Genomic DNA, 15,809 nt, shown 5'->3' with positions numbered 1-15,809 from the left:
AATTTAAAAAAAATAACCCGAGAAAAATCTGTTTCTTGAATAAATTACATAAAAGTTATTTTTTCTCAGAAACACTACTAGTGATCAAATCACTATGGATCAAATACTAAAACCAAAGAGAAATTTGTTTATTCTCTTTGACTAAAACATGATCAAACAAAACACCCTCAAATATCGAGCGGCATCAAATTTATGGGGAGAGGACGCGATCTGACAGATAGTGACTCAATATCCGCGGCAGTGGATGACGTTGACGTATATCTAAATCTATGCATAATACGAATTCAACAGTTATAACCATGATACAATAAACTTATATGGTTGTATCATAGTCTCCATGGGTTGTATCATGAGTTATAACGTTGTTACCTTTATCAGCTCAAGTTTCATCTCGATCATCACTCTACGTGTTCTACGCGTACGCGTTCTATTTTAAGAATTAGAAAATAATAGATAAGGCCGATTTTTCCACCTGTTGATAAATTTGTCAATTGGCAAATTTAGTTAAATGGCAGCTGGAAAACCTGGTTCTAATAGAAAACCTTGAAACATTTAAGAACAATAAATATCTGGAAAACAGACAAGTTTCCAAATTAAACAAGAGTCCCTATTTATTTATATAGAAAATTATCTTTTGAAATTACCACTGGTTTTTATAATTATATAGGGAAAAAAGCTATTTCGTTGATACCTCTACTACAAAAACTTAAATCTTCGGGAAAATAAAATTCATGTTTTCTACATATCTTAATAAATCGTCAATATATTTGTTTGGTCCAATTACCATTTTTAGTATCTAGTATTTTCAGGTCTATGATTTGCCATTCTTAATATAAAATACATAAAAAATACAAATTTCGAAAACCATAAAGCACTTTTGCGTTTAGTTGGCGCCAGCGAAAAAATTTTTCATGTTCCAATTCATAACATCTGCACTTGTTGTCCCTGAAAAATAATTAGTTTATTTTTACATAATACACTTATCAAATGTTAAATTATCTCTCTTATGTCGAATGTAGTTTGAAAGAGGTTTCAGGCCACCTAGTAATCCTTAATCCTTTACTGCCCCCTTTTGCTGTCTAGAGGTTCTGCCACTGGTAATGACAAAATATTCCATATTCTGGACTTAATAAATAGAATCGAATTTTTATTTTTACTCTAATTTTACCTCACTTACGAAGATTGTTGTGTAATCAGGTACACATTTTATTTAAATTTTGAAACCGTAAGACAATAACCGGTAAACAGTGTTGTTTTCAATATTAATTTCAAAAAAGAAAACAAGTGAATTAGAAAATAAAATCTTAGGTAAATTTGAAATTTCCCGCTTTATGAAGTGACATCAACAACGACGATTGCGCTGCCACTTTGGCATGCCATTACGTCAATGAACAAAGTTGTAGCAGTTGAAGTAGACGTTGTCCCAAATTTGCGTATTTGTATACAATAATTCTCAAATTAAACTACTAGTGTAGTGTACTAAAAGTGAAAAACAGACAAGTAAATTCATTTGAAAATTTCAAACACAAGATATATATCTAGAAAATGAATCCTGAATAGTAAGTATCGATTTATTTATCTTTTTCATTAAACCATTTTGACAATAATGGTCAGATTTTTGACGTAAATTGCGCAGTTCTTGGGAATAAAATATATTTTATAATTTTATTTCTTTTTGGAGATCTGAAAACAATTTCAGAGGTAAAATAATGTGTGAAGGCATAAAGTTTCCACCCACTATTTACTACGAGATTGCAAGTGCAAGTGGCACGTCACATTAACATGAGTCAACTTTTTTTAGAGTAAATTTTTATAATCATTACGATTTCAACCTTCAATAATCAGTTTTACGGAGTAGTTAAGTTTTTAATTGTCACTTGATGGGCAAAGACCATTCCAGACATGCAAATAAGTTATATCTGCTGTTTCTAGGAAACGGTCAGAAATATGGAAAAATACTACTAATCATGTACCTCCCTCAAATATTCTAAATTAATCGATATTTATATGTAAAAAGACAATATAATGTATAAAATTTATAATTGTGCTTTATTAAACCAAATTATTACTCAAATCACAAGCTTTCCTTTATTTGAATACCTACTTTTGCTTACATTTACAGTTTTTTCATGCTATGAATTTATTTCCTTATAATGTGAAAGTATCACTATTGTTAAAGTGTATAAACAAACTTACAGATCATTAATTTAGGCATGTAGTTGTTTTATAAAATTTGTCTTGTGAGGATGGCACAGGTATTTTTAGAACAAAAGAAATAGAAGCAAATAGCAAGATGGAACATTAAAAAGTTGGTAATACATAATTATTAATCATAATTTATACAAAAAATTGTTTAAATATTTAGTTGTGTACTATCAAGGTTAATGAATTTATTCAAATTTGCTTGTCTTGCTTATCAAGTTACTGCACCAATATGTTTTGTTTATAAAATTGCAGTTTTCATAATGTCAGGTTAAACAATACAAATAAATGGTTTCATTAAAATTATGATACAGAGCATTTCCATCTTCACGTAATTTGGAAAAATAAGCAGTTAATAAATCTTGTCTTATTCAGAACGTGTGTAAAGAAATCAGTATTCATCAGGATTAAATTATTTCTATCACGGGCGCTCGCTATGGGACTTATAGTCTAGGGGGTTAGATGCACGGAAAGTGCTAGATAGCACAACAGCGTGATGTTATTTTCATAGCGCAACACTCCAGCATTGCGCTATGAAAATAACATCACGCTGTTGTACTATCTAGCACTTTCCGTGCACGTAACCCCCTATGCTATAGGTCCCATAACGACTCGCACTTGTGATAGAAAATAGTATGTGCAACTCGTTCGGAAAATGTTACTCGTTACACAATGTACTATTCTACAATCTCTGTAGGTTATAAACTATATTTATTTATAGATTTTGAAAGGGAACATATACAAAAAATAGAGAAAATAAGCTGCAGATGAAAATTTTAGCAAAATATGAAACTCGGAATGTATCTATTCTTTTATTATTGCACAATGCAAAATTGATGTGAAGTTGGTTGGGGATGTTTACCTATAAATTTTTTCTTTTACTAATGTTATGATTGAAAGTATGTCTCGTAAACATCTACCTTATTTTTAGTAACAGATGAAAATATTGTATGTTTACTTGTGCTACTAGGGGCATTTACTATACATATAATTTAGAGAATTTGGTTTTATTGGTAAAACCTTATTCAAAAAAATTATTATTAAATTGTTTTGTAAGTTTTGTAAGTTTGTAAGTTTTTATCCATTATTACTTTAATATAAACTGCCGAAGAAACAAAAACGTCCAATTATTTTTATATTTACTTTTGATTTAACAGAGATAAAAAAACTGACTTCAAATTAATAGTATTATTATATACAGGACTTTTCAGAAACTGTGATTGTGTTAGTCCAATCGGAGGAAGTAAAGTGAACTAATTTGTTTTAAAAAAGTTTGAAGAACATTGTTAATATGATTTCAACGTGTCAAATTTTAAATTTTATTCCTAGACCTCAAGTGCTTCAGTTATCCATTTAATAATTGTCAGAAATCAGAATCTTCATTTCCTTAAAATACAAAAACACTTTTTTGTGATTCAACTGATCTTCTAGATTGTTTCAGAAAACCCCCCCTTACTAATTATTATTAAGATTCCTCATTTGTGTATCAAATTCAATGAGAACATGCATAAAATACAATGTGATTTTCTATCAGAAAAGGTCTTTGTAAATCTTTTGATTTCTCATAATGAAATGATATTTTCACACTTTAATAACAGTGATATTTAATTATTTATCTTTTGTATTCTAATACATTTCTGTTTAACACTGTATTTAATTCTAATAAAATTATATTGTGTTTTCTAGTGATTACTTATTTAAACTACTACTTATTGGCGACTCAGGAGTAGGAAAATCATGTTTATTACTAAGATTTGCAGTAAGTGATGTTATTTGAAAGCTTGAATATTTTTACTATTAAATATCTATGAAAGTTATGACATAAATAAATGTAATAAAACAGCGAAGAGTACTGTGAAAAATTAAACAATTAGACAAAGATTAAGTATAGCAGTATTTAGTTTTAATCATATACATAATCATTTATAGTCAATAGTCAAATTATCCGCATAAGTAAGAATATTCTGGCCAGTTTCTTTAAGATATAAATAGCCAAATATAGAGTGTTGCAATATTCCAGCAACAAAATTTTGCATCTAATGAAGAGTAAGTAAAAATGAACCTAAGTTCGCAAAACATTGTTTTTGAGGCACAGGTTGATGAAGATTTTTTTTGTTCTGTTAGGTGTTTTACGTTTTTTTAGATATTTCACTCAAATTTGGCACATTCAACATATTTTTAAGGACAGAGGGGGCAATGTACAAATCACTGTTTGAAATTATTTATGGGATGATAAGTTTCTATCCCCTCCATTTATAGATATTTATTATATTTTTTTATATACTATAGCGACATCACTTTTTTTTCAGAAAGACAAAATTCTGTTTTATCCATGTACTTTATGATTTTGTGAATTTTTTCTGTATTTAACTGTTCATCATTTATTATTATATTTATACTTTAAAAAATATTTAAAATTATTTTTTTGTGAAAAACCAAAAGAGACGGACTCCTTTTATTATTTTTCTATCAAATTATTATATTACTATCATTATTTTTTTTAATATTGTAAAATTGATAACACTGGCACACAAAAAAAACTCGAGAGCAATGATGTAGTCTCCCATAGTCTACTCATTCTGATGCCAATAATTTTTATCAAAGTTTGCTTCTAATATTTGGGGTTGGCCGTTTTAAATAATAGAATATCATGCACACAAAAAGGTCTAAATCCAAAGATCTGACATATCATTTCCGATGTATTTTGATGAGGCGAAAACGATACCAGTCAGAATTTATGCACAGCAGGACAATATCGTGTAAAATCTATATTTAGGGCAGTCTTCACTTTGCTCAGACTAACGAGATTATGGTTAATCTTTGTTTCTAAAATATCTTTGGGTTTGGACTTTTTTGTGTGCCTGTATTCTATTAATTAAAATGGCGAATCCGAAATTTTAGGAGCCAAACTTTGGCTAAAAGTGCATTGTATGGATTATTGGCATCAAAATGTGTAGCACTACCGGAGTCTACATCTTCGTACTAGAGCTTTTTTTGCGTATGTCGATGTAATTAAATTATACAGTTAGTTATTCGAAATTTTTTGACTATGAAAGTTTTCTTTGTAGGCTTAGAAATTATCTCAAAAATAGGTTACATTTTATTATCGAAATATGATCATTTTATTATCAAAATATCAGTCACCACTGATTGTATACCTGGAAGTGATTATTAAAGTGTAGCAATGGTCTTAATGTTTTTGTGATCTGTTGCTATCAAATGTAATTCAGCGAATAAGACCATTGGTACTAAATAATCTGTTTACTCGGAGACATTTAAGATAATGAATCTTTATCACCTTTTAGCTGACAAACGAAGCATTTGTGAATATAAAGTTTCATTTATTCATTTCAATTTTGGAATATTGTACCCTATATAGTTTTCTTCCACGGCATGGCAGTTAATGTATCTTTATTATTATTATTTTTTTATAGGATGATACTTATACAGAGAGCTACATCAGTACTATTGGTGTAGATTTTGTGAGTATTACATACATTTCTATTCTATATCTATTTCATAACATATTATTAATTGTCTTTATCGTTGCAGAAAATCCGGACAATTGATCTAGATGGAAAAACTATTAAATTGCAAATTGTGAGTACTTTATAATAAAAATTAGAATTAAGATCATAACCTATGGAAAATAAATATTTTTCTACATAAACATAAATTTTAAAATAAATGTATAAAAGAATATTTTTAATGAATTACTGTGAATGACTTACAGACTAAAATAAATTTGTAGCAATTTTTATAACAAACATATTGACTTATATTACCACCCTAATTGCTTGCTTTTGTATCTATTTTGGCATGTGATGCACGAGATAGATCAAAATTTAATTCTTTAAGTAAGAATCGGCAAAAAGAAAAACACTTCTAGCAGAACCAGAAAATAAAAATGTTTCAAGCTTTTTCTTAATGTTTGTTTTGTTATAATTGGTCGATGAAGCTATTTTACTATTTATTTTAGTGGGATACTGCAGGACAGGAAAGGTTCAGGACTATTACATCTAGTTATTACAGGGGGGCACATGGGATAATTGTGGTTTATGATTGCACAGACCAAGAGTCCTTTAATAATGTTAAACAATGGCTAGAAGAAATCGATCGCTACGCATGTGATAACGTCAACAAACTACTTGTAGGAAATAAAAGTGATCTAACAACAAAGAAAGTTGTTGATTTTACCACTGCCAAGGTATGTAATTAAAGAACAGTTTTCGATTTCATTATTAGTTCTACATTTTCATTAATTTCGAATAAAAATATGTTTATGAAATTAAAAGCCTTAAATATAAATTCAAAATGACTGATAACAGCTTTTGGAAGATAAATTTTTATAAATATTTTTACAAAAAATTGTAAAAAAAATAAATAACTAATTGTAAATGTGGAGTTTTATGTGCATATTTCTTGTAAAATCTTTGAATTTTTATAAATAGTGAGTAGTGAGCAGGGAATGATTGAATTGTTTTTCAGGAATATGCGGATCAGTTGGGTATTCCTTTCCTTGAAACATCGGCTAAAAATGCTACAAATGTAGAGCAGGCATTTATGACAATGGCGGCTGAAATCAAAAATAGAGTGGGGCCGCCATCTTCGGCTGCTGATCAGGGTGGAAAAGTCAAATTTGATGCAAGTCGCCCAGTGGAAACTACCAGATCAGGATGTTGCTGAAAACTGCATCTGTTGGTATGTAATGAACAACTTTTATTTTATGCTTAACCAGATATAGTTTTTCCGAAGTCAGTTGAAGAACCTATAATTTCAAAGTATGTACCAGGCTCGGTCGCTAAGCAGCAACTCGGCATTGAAATATTTGAAAAACTTGTTCCCATATTTATTTAGCCATATCCATATATAGGTCTGGTCGAACTAAACGTGCAGGTGGTAGAAATGTATACGACCAGTTGAAGAATGCGAGCGTGGGCAAACGAAATGTAGCACAACTGTATTGGGCTTCTGGCAATAAATCACAGCAGGCGACAAGTGGTTCATAAATTGCCCAGCAGTGCAGTGCTGCAGTACGGAATCTGGTGTGAATCAGGCAATTTTAATTTATTATAGGCACCCTTCTATCAATCATTCATATTACAATTGCGAAAGGGAGAAATAAGAGGGATATTTTGTTTACTAATATTATCACATGGCATTTTGGAAACCTTTTGAAATTGAACAAAACAAAATTTACCACCAATATAATAAAATTGTTTGAGGACATAAATAATTAAAATATGTTGTTGGCCAAATGAACATACAATAGAAATTTTTTACACATTATATACAAATTATAAATTTTTACCTTTAGCAGAAAATTTTTTAGGGATGCCTATGAAACTCATTAAATTTTATTACCAGACGTTTTTTTTTGCATATTCAACTGACTTCGGAATGACTATACCTGCAAACATTTCTGAAATTTTTTTTTAACATTAATGAATGGTATTCTTATACAGGGAGTCCTAATATTTCTTGTACACCTGGTACACTACAGGTGCTCAAAGTCAAAATAAGTTGATTTAATTAAACTTATCTCTTCTCCAGAGTTGCCTCATTTATACTCTAGAGAACGTTAAATCAATTTTAATTCTTTACAAATACATAACTCTAAAATGCTTTATCCAGTTTCAATAAAATAGTACTTGTGTATGGACATAGTATTCGAAGTCATATTCAGGAAAAGTATCTCCTTACAACTTCAGTTTGAAAAAAATATATATCACCGATTTCTTGCATTCTGTGACTTGCAACTTGATCAAATTTGAAAGAATCTGATTATTTTTATTTGAGGATCACTGAATTAAATGTATTCAATCATAACTACCATAATTCAATTTTTTTTATTGAATTATGATTATAGTCTTTCCGAAGTCAGTTGAACATGTAAAAAATGCCTGGCAATAAAATTTAAGAGTTTCATAGGGGTCCCTAAAAAAAGTTTTCTGATGAAGGTAAAAAATTATAATAATTTGTATATAATGTGCAGAAAATCTCTATTATATGTTCAACATATTTTAATAATTTATGTCCTCAAACAATTTTATTATACTGATGGTAAATTTCGTTTTGTTCTGTTTCAAAAAGTTTCCAAAATGCCATGTTGTAATAATATTATTTTACTTAAAATATCATTCACGTGTGCTCATTTGTTGAATGTAATTACTGTGAAAGGATGTAAGAAAAAACGAAGTGGACAGTGGATAACACTTGTAAATTAATAGAGATGTATCGAGAAACCCCATTGTTATGGGAAAAAAAAGAAAAAAATTGGTAAATCTAGAACATATCTCGCCTGATAAACCAATGTCGTCTTCACGGATATCTGTAAATAAATTTTCGATTCTGTGACTCGTTAGTCTTCACAAAGTGGGTCTCACCCAAAAACGTCTTCTTTTCCGCTTCAAATTTAACAAAATATAATAATAACCAGCCATTAGAATGAAATCTTTGTCTTCTTCAGCATTACGAAAACGGTAACGAAACATGCTTCTAGTAAGGACTGCAATGTCCAAACTGAAACATAAAATGTTTGTTACTGTTTGAATAAATGGTCTGCGGTGTAGACTTTGTTTCGAAACTGTTTTGTTGCCTAAAAGTTTTTAAAAAGTTGTTTTGTTTTCTGTTTTTGTTTTGTCGGTTTAATGGCGGTTTTCCACTAAACGGACAGTTGAGTTTATGTCCTGTTTGTGTTTTCTAGAACCTGAAAAACAAAAACAAAACTGAAAAACCCAAAACTGTTGTTTCCATCAAGCGGGCTACATTTTGTTCGAGTTTTGTTTTTGTTTTCGTTCCTTTTCCACTGGTTGTCGCGAGTAAGTTAGAACACATTTTTCCAATAACCAACCAACATGTTTAGAGAAGATTTTTTTATTCTTAGTTATGGCTGGTTTATACTGAAGTCCTTGGAAAAAAATACGGTAAAGTATGATTAAAGTGTTTACTTGGTTAGTTAGTTAGTTTGTATACTGGCCAAGTAAACACCTTAACTACTGTACACAAATATATTTTTTAATAGCTATAATTCATTAATGATTAAAATATTGTTTTTGGGAAGAAGAAAATGCTACATAGATATTGGGTTGGATCACTTAAATAGAAAACACAATACGACCGTTTCCACTAAACAGACGAGTTTGCAAAACACGTCCAAACCTTTTGATGTGACCGCTTTCGAGTGGGACCTGAAAAACAAAACTCCAACTGTCGCAAAACACGCCAGTCTTCAAAAAGTTTGAGAAAAGATATAGTTTTGTTTTATTCGACACAAGTTTGTGTTTTGTTTTTGTTTTGTCCGTTTAGTGGAAAATCACCTTAATGTGGATTCGGCTTAAAATCGTCCGTCGCCCCGCCCGCGCTGGCTGACAGCCGCCGCTGTTATTTTGCTGTTTTTTTTATTGATTTTTATAAAAAAATATTCTGAATATATTGAATTTTTTAACAAAAAAAATACACGTGACCTCACCACGTATCACCAGGACGTCTATTCTTGAAAGCAAGAGAAGGGAGCTGTCCCTGGAAGCTCCCGAGGAGCGTCCCCTCATTTGAGATCCCCGACAGAAAAACACCGAATTCTTGAAACCTTGAACGCACCGAGGTGTATCAGAGAGGGAGCAAAATCGGGGAACAGCGTTGCCGGTTTGTTCGACTAATGAAATTGCAGAAAACTGACAGAACACAGAACGCAGATAAACTTCACTTTTATTTTGACAATTTAATTTAAATTTGTGGAGATCGAAATCGAAAAGAATATTTTGAGGCAACCTTATTACATTCTTGTTGGTTGGGCTAAGAAAGGGTTGACCATATTAATTATGTCATGACAGAGGTCCTTATCCACTCTGAATAACTGCAAAAATTTTCTATCATATACTTGAAATGCATTTGTCTGGGGCAAAACATCTCTTCTAATAGCCAATTCTGCCACTGCTTCCTCAACATCCTCGTTAATAATGTCATTCCACAGCATTAAATTTAAGTTTTCCATGTTTATTTTAGATTTATGTAATTAAAATGTTCAACTCACTTGACATTTTAGGTTCTTCAAAAATAAACATAAACAGACAATTTTAGGTTAGATTTGCTATTTCCCTCAGTCTCTAGTAGAAGAACTTTAAGTTCTCTTGGGAGTAGCTCCCTCCCTAAATATTTTTTCAAGAATACTCTGTTGTGTATTTTTAAGAGAACCTCGCCCACTTCCCTCACAAGTTCTACTCCCTGAAATTCAAGAATAGACCTCCAGGGGGGAGAGAGGGTACATACTGTCATCCTCTTGGTTCTTTAATTGATATCGGAAAGACTAAGTATACTATTAGAGATCATTTTGAATTTATTTGAATTGGCTTAATACCTTAAGTTAAAATATAGTCGGCATATAATCTCTTGTTTCAGGTAATATGGTCATTTCTCACATCATCTTTTATTTTGTACAGTGGCGCCCATTGCTACAATTTATATTATAGTAATATCCGTCTGTATGTATAGTTATTTTAATTTGTTTTGTATTCATTTATTTTCTAATAGATTTGTTAAAAAAAAATAATGTAATAAAACACCAATACCCACTAGCCTAATTTTAACTTCCCTTAGCAAAATTTTGATTATTTATAAACTGCTTACGATTCGTCTCAAGTTTTTAGAAACGGAGAAACCAATTATAAATAATACATTTATATTTTTAGGCATTGCTTGCCTCGGTGGGTTTCTGTGTTTTTGAAAGCACTTTTTTTTTGTTGATATCTGTTTAAATATATCTATTTCCATTTTAGTATGAATTTGTTTTTTTAAACCTTTTCAAGTATTATTTTTCGAAACTTCCAGGTTTTCTTGAGAAAATTTAATTTATCTATTAACTCTACTTTAGTAAGAGATATATATATATTAGTTAATGAAGTAATAGGTTTGTTCTGGCAGGCTTAAATTTATGTTGTCGCTAAAATATATGCTGAACTTTATATTTGACAATTAATCTTAAAATTGACCGGGTGTTCAGGCAGTTTTACATTTTAATTACTTGCCTGAACAAAGCTGTAGTACATTTGTGATGTATTCATTAAAAAAATGGTTATTTTCGGTTGATTACCTACTATGTAAATCAAAATACTTTCGACTGAGTTTTTCTGTTATTTCTAATTATTATTGAATTGTTAATTGTAGGAAAACTGCACTATGGCTAGTTACGCACTTTTCATTTTTGTTTCTATTTATTTCAGTTTTTGGAAAAGTACATTTACATTAGTAGTTAAAACAATCTGATAACTATAGTTAATTAACTTTTCTATGATACAATTATATTGATTGTAATAGAGTTCATTTTTGTAGGTCGTATTTGTATGAGAATTATTGTAAACAAGTATGATTAAAATTAAATACAATAATGTGTTTTTCTATTTGCACCTATTTGTATTTCCATTATTGTTATCGCTAAAATAAGACAAAACTGGAATGAAAAATAATTATTGTTTTCTTAAAAACTCATTTATTGTGCGCAAGTTTGTAAAAAAATTTCTAAAAAACATTTTTAATTGGGGAAATAAAAATTACTACACAGTGTGTATCAGCCAAATGGAATAAATTCAATAATAAATAAGTGGGGGAGTGTTCGAAAAACTCTCGGACTCTCTTATAGAAGGTGTCATGTAACAGTGGTCAATATCAACTTTCATATTTTAAATGCAACACCCTGTATATTTAATTTTTTGGATTCAGAAAATTCTAGACATTTCATATACAATGTCCTATACCTATCTTCAACTGTTTTGGAAATATTAATTGTTCTTAGATTTATTGCAAAAATTAACATTAAAAAAAAATTATTTGATTACTGAAATTCGCTACAACACATTAACAAATTAGTAAGTAATTTATTTATTGATAATGTAAAAAAGCAAAAAAAAAATATTAATGTCGATGTAGATGTTCAAAATGGACACCGCGAACGTCTTGGTAACATTTCATATCAGTAAAAAGGAGCGCTGAAATGGTTTTTGCTTACTTTCTCATTATCAGGAGCCAAATGGGAAGTAAGTATTGAGTGTGTTGTAGCAAATTTCTGTAATCAAATACAGTGCAACCTCTTTAATCCGAATACCACATTGTCAGGCATTGTTCCTACGTAGGTACCTGTTATTTACAGGTTTGTGCTCTACGTTGTATTTGTTTCATTTTTCATAACCTAAAAGAACTGTTTTAGTTGTGTGTTTTTGTCTATTGAATCGGGTATTTATAATAATTCTGCATTATTATTATTAAATATGTTGGTGAAATACATTCTCAAAGTTCGCCCCTAAAAACAGTTTTTTCTAAACATCTGGGGTTCTTATCAATATTTTGGAATAAAATAACATGCAAAATTACTTCTTGTAAAAAAACAGATGTTTCGTGTTTGGGGGGGTTGCTAACCTTATTTTTTATTTAAAAAAAAACATTTTTCACATTTTTTATATATAAAAAATTCATATTTGTAAAAAAAAATTAAAAATATAACATGTAAACAAATTGACAAAATTAAGTTCTCTTTTTAGTGAGCGAAAAATGTCTATACGATTAGTATTAACATTACAAAATAAAAAGTTTTTACTTTTTCTCTAATCATACGAATAATTTGTTCTATTAGCCTCAAACGGATGCAAACTACCCCTCATGTTCACCCTCAAAAAAAGTATTTCTGTGACATCTCGGATTCTAATCAATATTTTGGAATGAAACGAAATGGAAATTACTTCTTATAAAAAAAACAGATATTTAACAAATAATTTTTTATATTGGTCTAAAACGAATTTAAACAGGCAAACTACCCCTGATGTTCATCCCTCAAAAACAGTATTTCGGGTTCTAATCAATATTTTGGAACGAAAAAAAAATGGAAATTATTTCTATTGAGCAGAACGAATGATTCATGAGCAATCTTGTCTGTAGTCTGTAATTTTAGTGAAAATTTACGAAAATAAATAAAGTATAATTTTAACAATTTTAACCGGGGGATGCAATCTAATATTCAGTCGACTGTGACTCGTCATATTGAGTAGAGGCCGTTTTCATTTTGCTTAATCAAAAAAAGTTTGATAGGGCCAATAGAGGACAAGATATATATAAAAATGTGTTTTGGGTATGAACATTAAAGATGGTCTTCAACCTTCAATACAGTTTTTCCGCAGAAAGAAACGAGTGCCCTACATTTATTTTTCTACTGTCTGTGAAGTATCAAAGCTTCGTGCTTAAAAGTTTAAAATTCGAGCCACCAATATTCTTTTTATTTTTGGATTCATAATAAATATTTCTGTTAAATTTTAATAAATCCTCCTTAAATCAGTATAAACGGAAAGTTTTGTATCAAAAAGTCTGCACTAGTGCACTATGGGGTTGCCTGTTGCCTATTTATTTGGCGTATGTGACGTCAGTACACATACTTCTATACATATGTACAGGGTCGGAAAGTCCTCATGGTTCATCGGCCGTTACGTGAGAGCGATAAAGAAAGTCATAGAAATCCGTGCGATAGAGAAAGATGGCTATAATGAAAAATATAATATAATGAAATAAGATCCACTTCTTATTTGTGGAAGGGCAAAATGGGCGGTGACTATTAGACGCCTTCATTATAGCCATATTTCTCTATCGCACGGATTTCTATGACTTACTTTATCGCTCTCACATAACAGCCGATGAACCATGGGGACTTTCCTACCCTGTATACAAAGCATTTTGAAAGGGAATTGAAGCCAAAAAGTGGGGGTGTTGCACTTTGTGTATTATATGCACGCGCTATAATTCATTTTCCCATTGGTAGGTTTGTCGGTTAACGTCATTATCATTTCCGAAGATAGGTTATGAATTTGAATAGAGACAGCTAAAAATGATTTGGCAAACAAAAAAAAAGGAAAGGAAACGAGGCAGACCCATAAAAAACATGGGACCAAGGACCAAGTAGTGGCAGAAGACTTAAAGAAAAGAGGAACAAACTGGCATGAAGCGATGAATCTAGCAAAAAATAAAAAAGAAGACAAAATTTGTTTATAAGTAAAAATGTATATCTTTACACCCTATGGATACTTAAGGTTTTATTGATTGAGGATTTTTATTAATTAAGGGTAATGTATTGATGAAATTGGCTAAAGCAAATTTTTACGTGTCCAATCAGTAGCTAGAAATTCCACATTTTGCTAATGCATGAGACTTCGTGTTTCATGGTGAACTCTTACTGTTATATATTAAAAGGAGACGAGTAGTTTCCCTTTATATATTTTTTGTAAATGTCACAAGAAATTATTTTTATAACCTGTGAAGTTACAAAGCCCACTATATATGATACCACATCGTCTACATACGGCGAAAGGTCAAACATGGTTTTTATGTGATCATGTTCAAATAAAGAAACGACACTTAATGTATGTACCTACTTGTGTTTGGATCACAAACTGGATCAGCTATTTTATTTGAAAAATAATACCTAGGCGGACAATTTATATCTAAAACCGGCACTGCTTCAATGTGTTCTAAGATCTTGACTAGGTTTGCATTGTATATTTAATAAAATAAGACATGATATTTAGCATATATTAGAAAATCAAATTGAATCTGGTACAGTGAATCACGAAACACAGGTTAATATGATTTATATGATTTATTTTTATTATTATTTATATGTGTTAGTTAAGGTAGATAACTCGTTATTATTTTTATGTATATTTGTACATAATGTGTATTTTTATATGAATTTTTTTGAAGATGTATCGATTTTAAATTTCAAAAAATGTTTACTATTTTATATACCTAAATAACACACTTGTACTCCCTTTTGGATTCTGTTTTATTGTACCCATTTTATTTTACATTCACTATCTATAACGTTCTCATAAATTACAATTAACAAGTTGTATAATTAGATATACAAAATAATAATTGGTAATTTTGCTCTGTTAATAGTACATCAGTTATTAAATTTCATTTGAAATAATCCGCTAAATTTTCGGGCTTGCGCAAAATTGACAAAGTGTAACATGTACACTATTTATCCCCTCTTTTTGGGAACAAGGTCATTCAATGTAAAATATATGCAGAGCTTGGTATATACTAGTTATCTATTGTCTCTGGTATATACCAGAGATATGGAGTAGGGAGAATGAGCGTCAAGATGCGCAAACTTGTTAATAAAGGAGGTCGCCATTTTGAAGTCTTAGATACGAGGGGGTACTATATTACATTACCAGGTCAGTTCTAAAATTTCAAATTAGAAACGCACATAACTTTACATTAAATTTTGAAATGAAATATGAACTAACAAATACGTACTTTTGAAATTTTCAATTACATATGAATTATTTTTCATAATTTTCTAGGTATATCTGAATATTTATTATATAATAAAAAATTAAATTTTCATATATGCACTTCATAAAAAATATATTAAATACTATATTACTCAAGAACAACGGCTAGAGTTGTATCATAACTGCATAGGATATTATTACCTATCATATGTATAAATCTGCACACACTCCGACATTGTGCTTATCTTTTACATTGAATGATACTTTAATTATGTTATAACTATCTTGTTTCACAGAAGGTTCAACAGAGAATATTAATCACACCAATAATAA

The 15,809-nt window shown here is 30.0% G+C and overlaps 1 protein-coding gene across 1 annotated transcript; it reads left to right on the top strand.

The window, feature by feature from the left end:
* Positions 1 to 1,378: 1,378 nt before the first annotated feature.
* Positions 1,379 to 11,585, top strand: LOC108915362 (ras-related protein Rab-1A). Its single transcript, XM_018721384.1, has 7 exons — positions 1,379 to 1,559; positions 3,889 to 3,961; positions 5,637 to 5,684; positions 5,755 to 5,802; positions 6,182 to 6,409; positions 6,691 to 6,903; positions 10,600 to 11,585. Exons 1-6 carry the CDS (start codon positions 1,546 to 1,548, stop codon positions 6,886 to 6,888), a joined length of 609 nt encoding a protein of 202 aa, XP_018576900.1. The 5' UTR covers positions 1,379 to 1,545; the 3' UTR covers positions 6,889 to 6,903; positions 10,600 to 11,585.
* The last annotated feature ends 4,224 nt before the right edge of the window (positions 11,586 to 15,809 follow it).

The sequence above is a fragment of the Anoplophora glabripennis genome, unplaced genomic scaffold, assembly GCF_000390285.2.
Source record: "Anoplophora glabripennis isolate ALB-LARVAE unplaced genomic scaffold, Agla_2.0 scaffold991, whole genome shotgun sequence".
Classification (NCBI taxonomy): Eukaryota; Metazoa; Arthropoda; class Insecta; order Coleoptera; family Cerambycidae; genus Anoplophora; species Anoplophora glabripennis.
The sequence above is the reverse complement of the archived record's forward strand: the minus strand, read 5'-3'. Positions and strand labels throughout refer to the sequence as shown.

Coding starts and splice junctions, on each gene's coding strand:
- LOC108915362 (XM_018721384.1), top strand. Junction 5,685..5,754: donor GTACTATTGGTGTAGATTTT/GTGAGTATTACA, acceptor TTATCGTTGCAG/AAAATCCGGACAATTGATCT. Junction 6,410..6,690: donor TTGATTTTACCACTGCCAAG/GTATGTAATTAA, acceptor ATTGTTTTTCAG/GAATATGCGGATCAGTTGGG.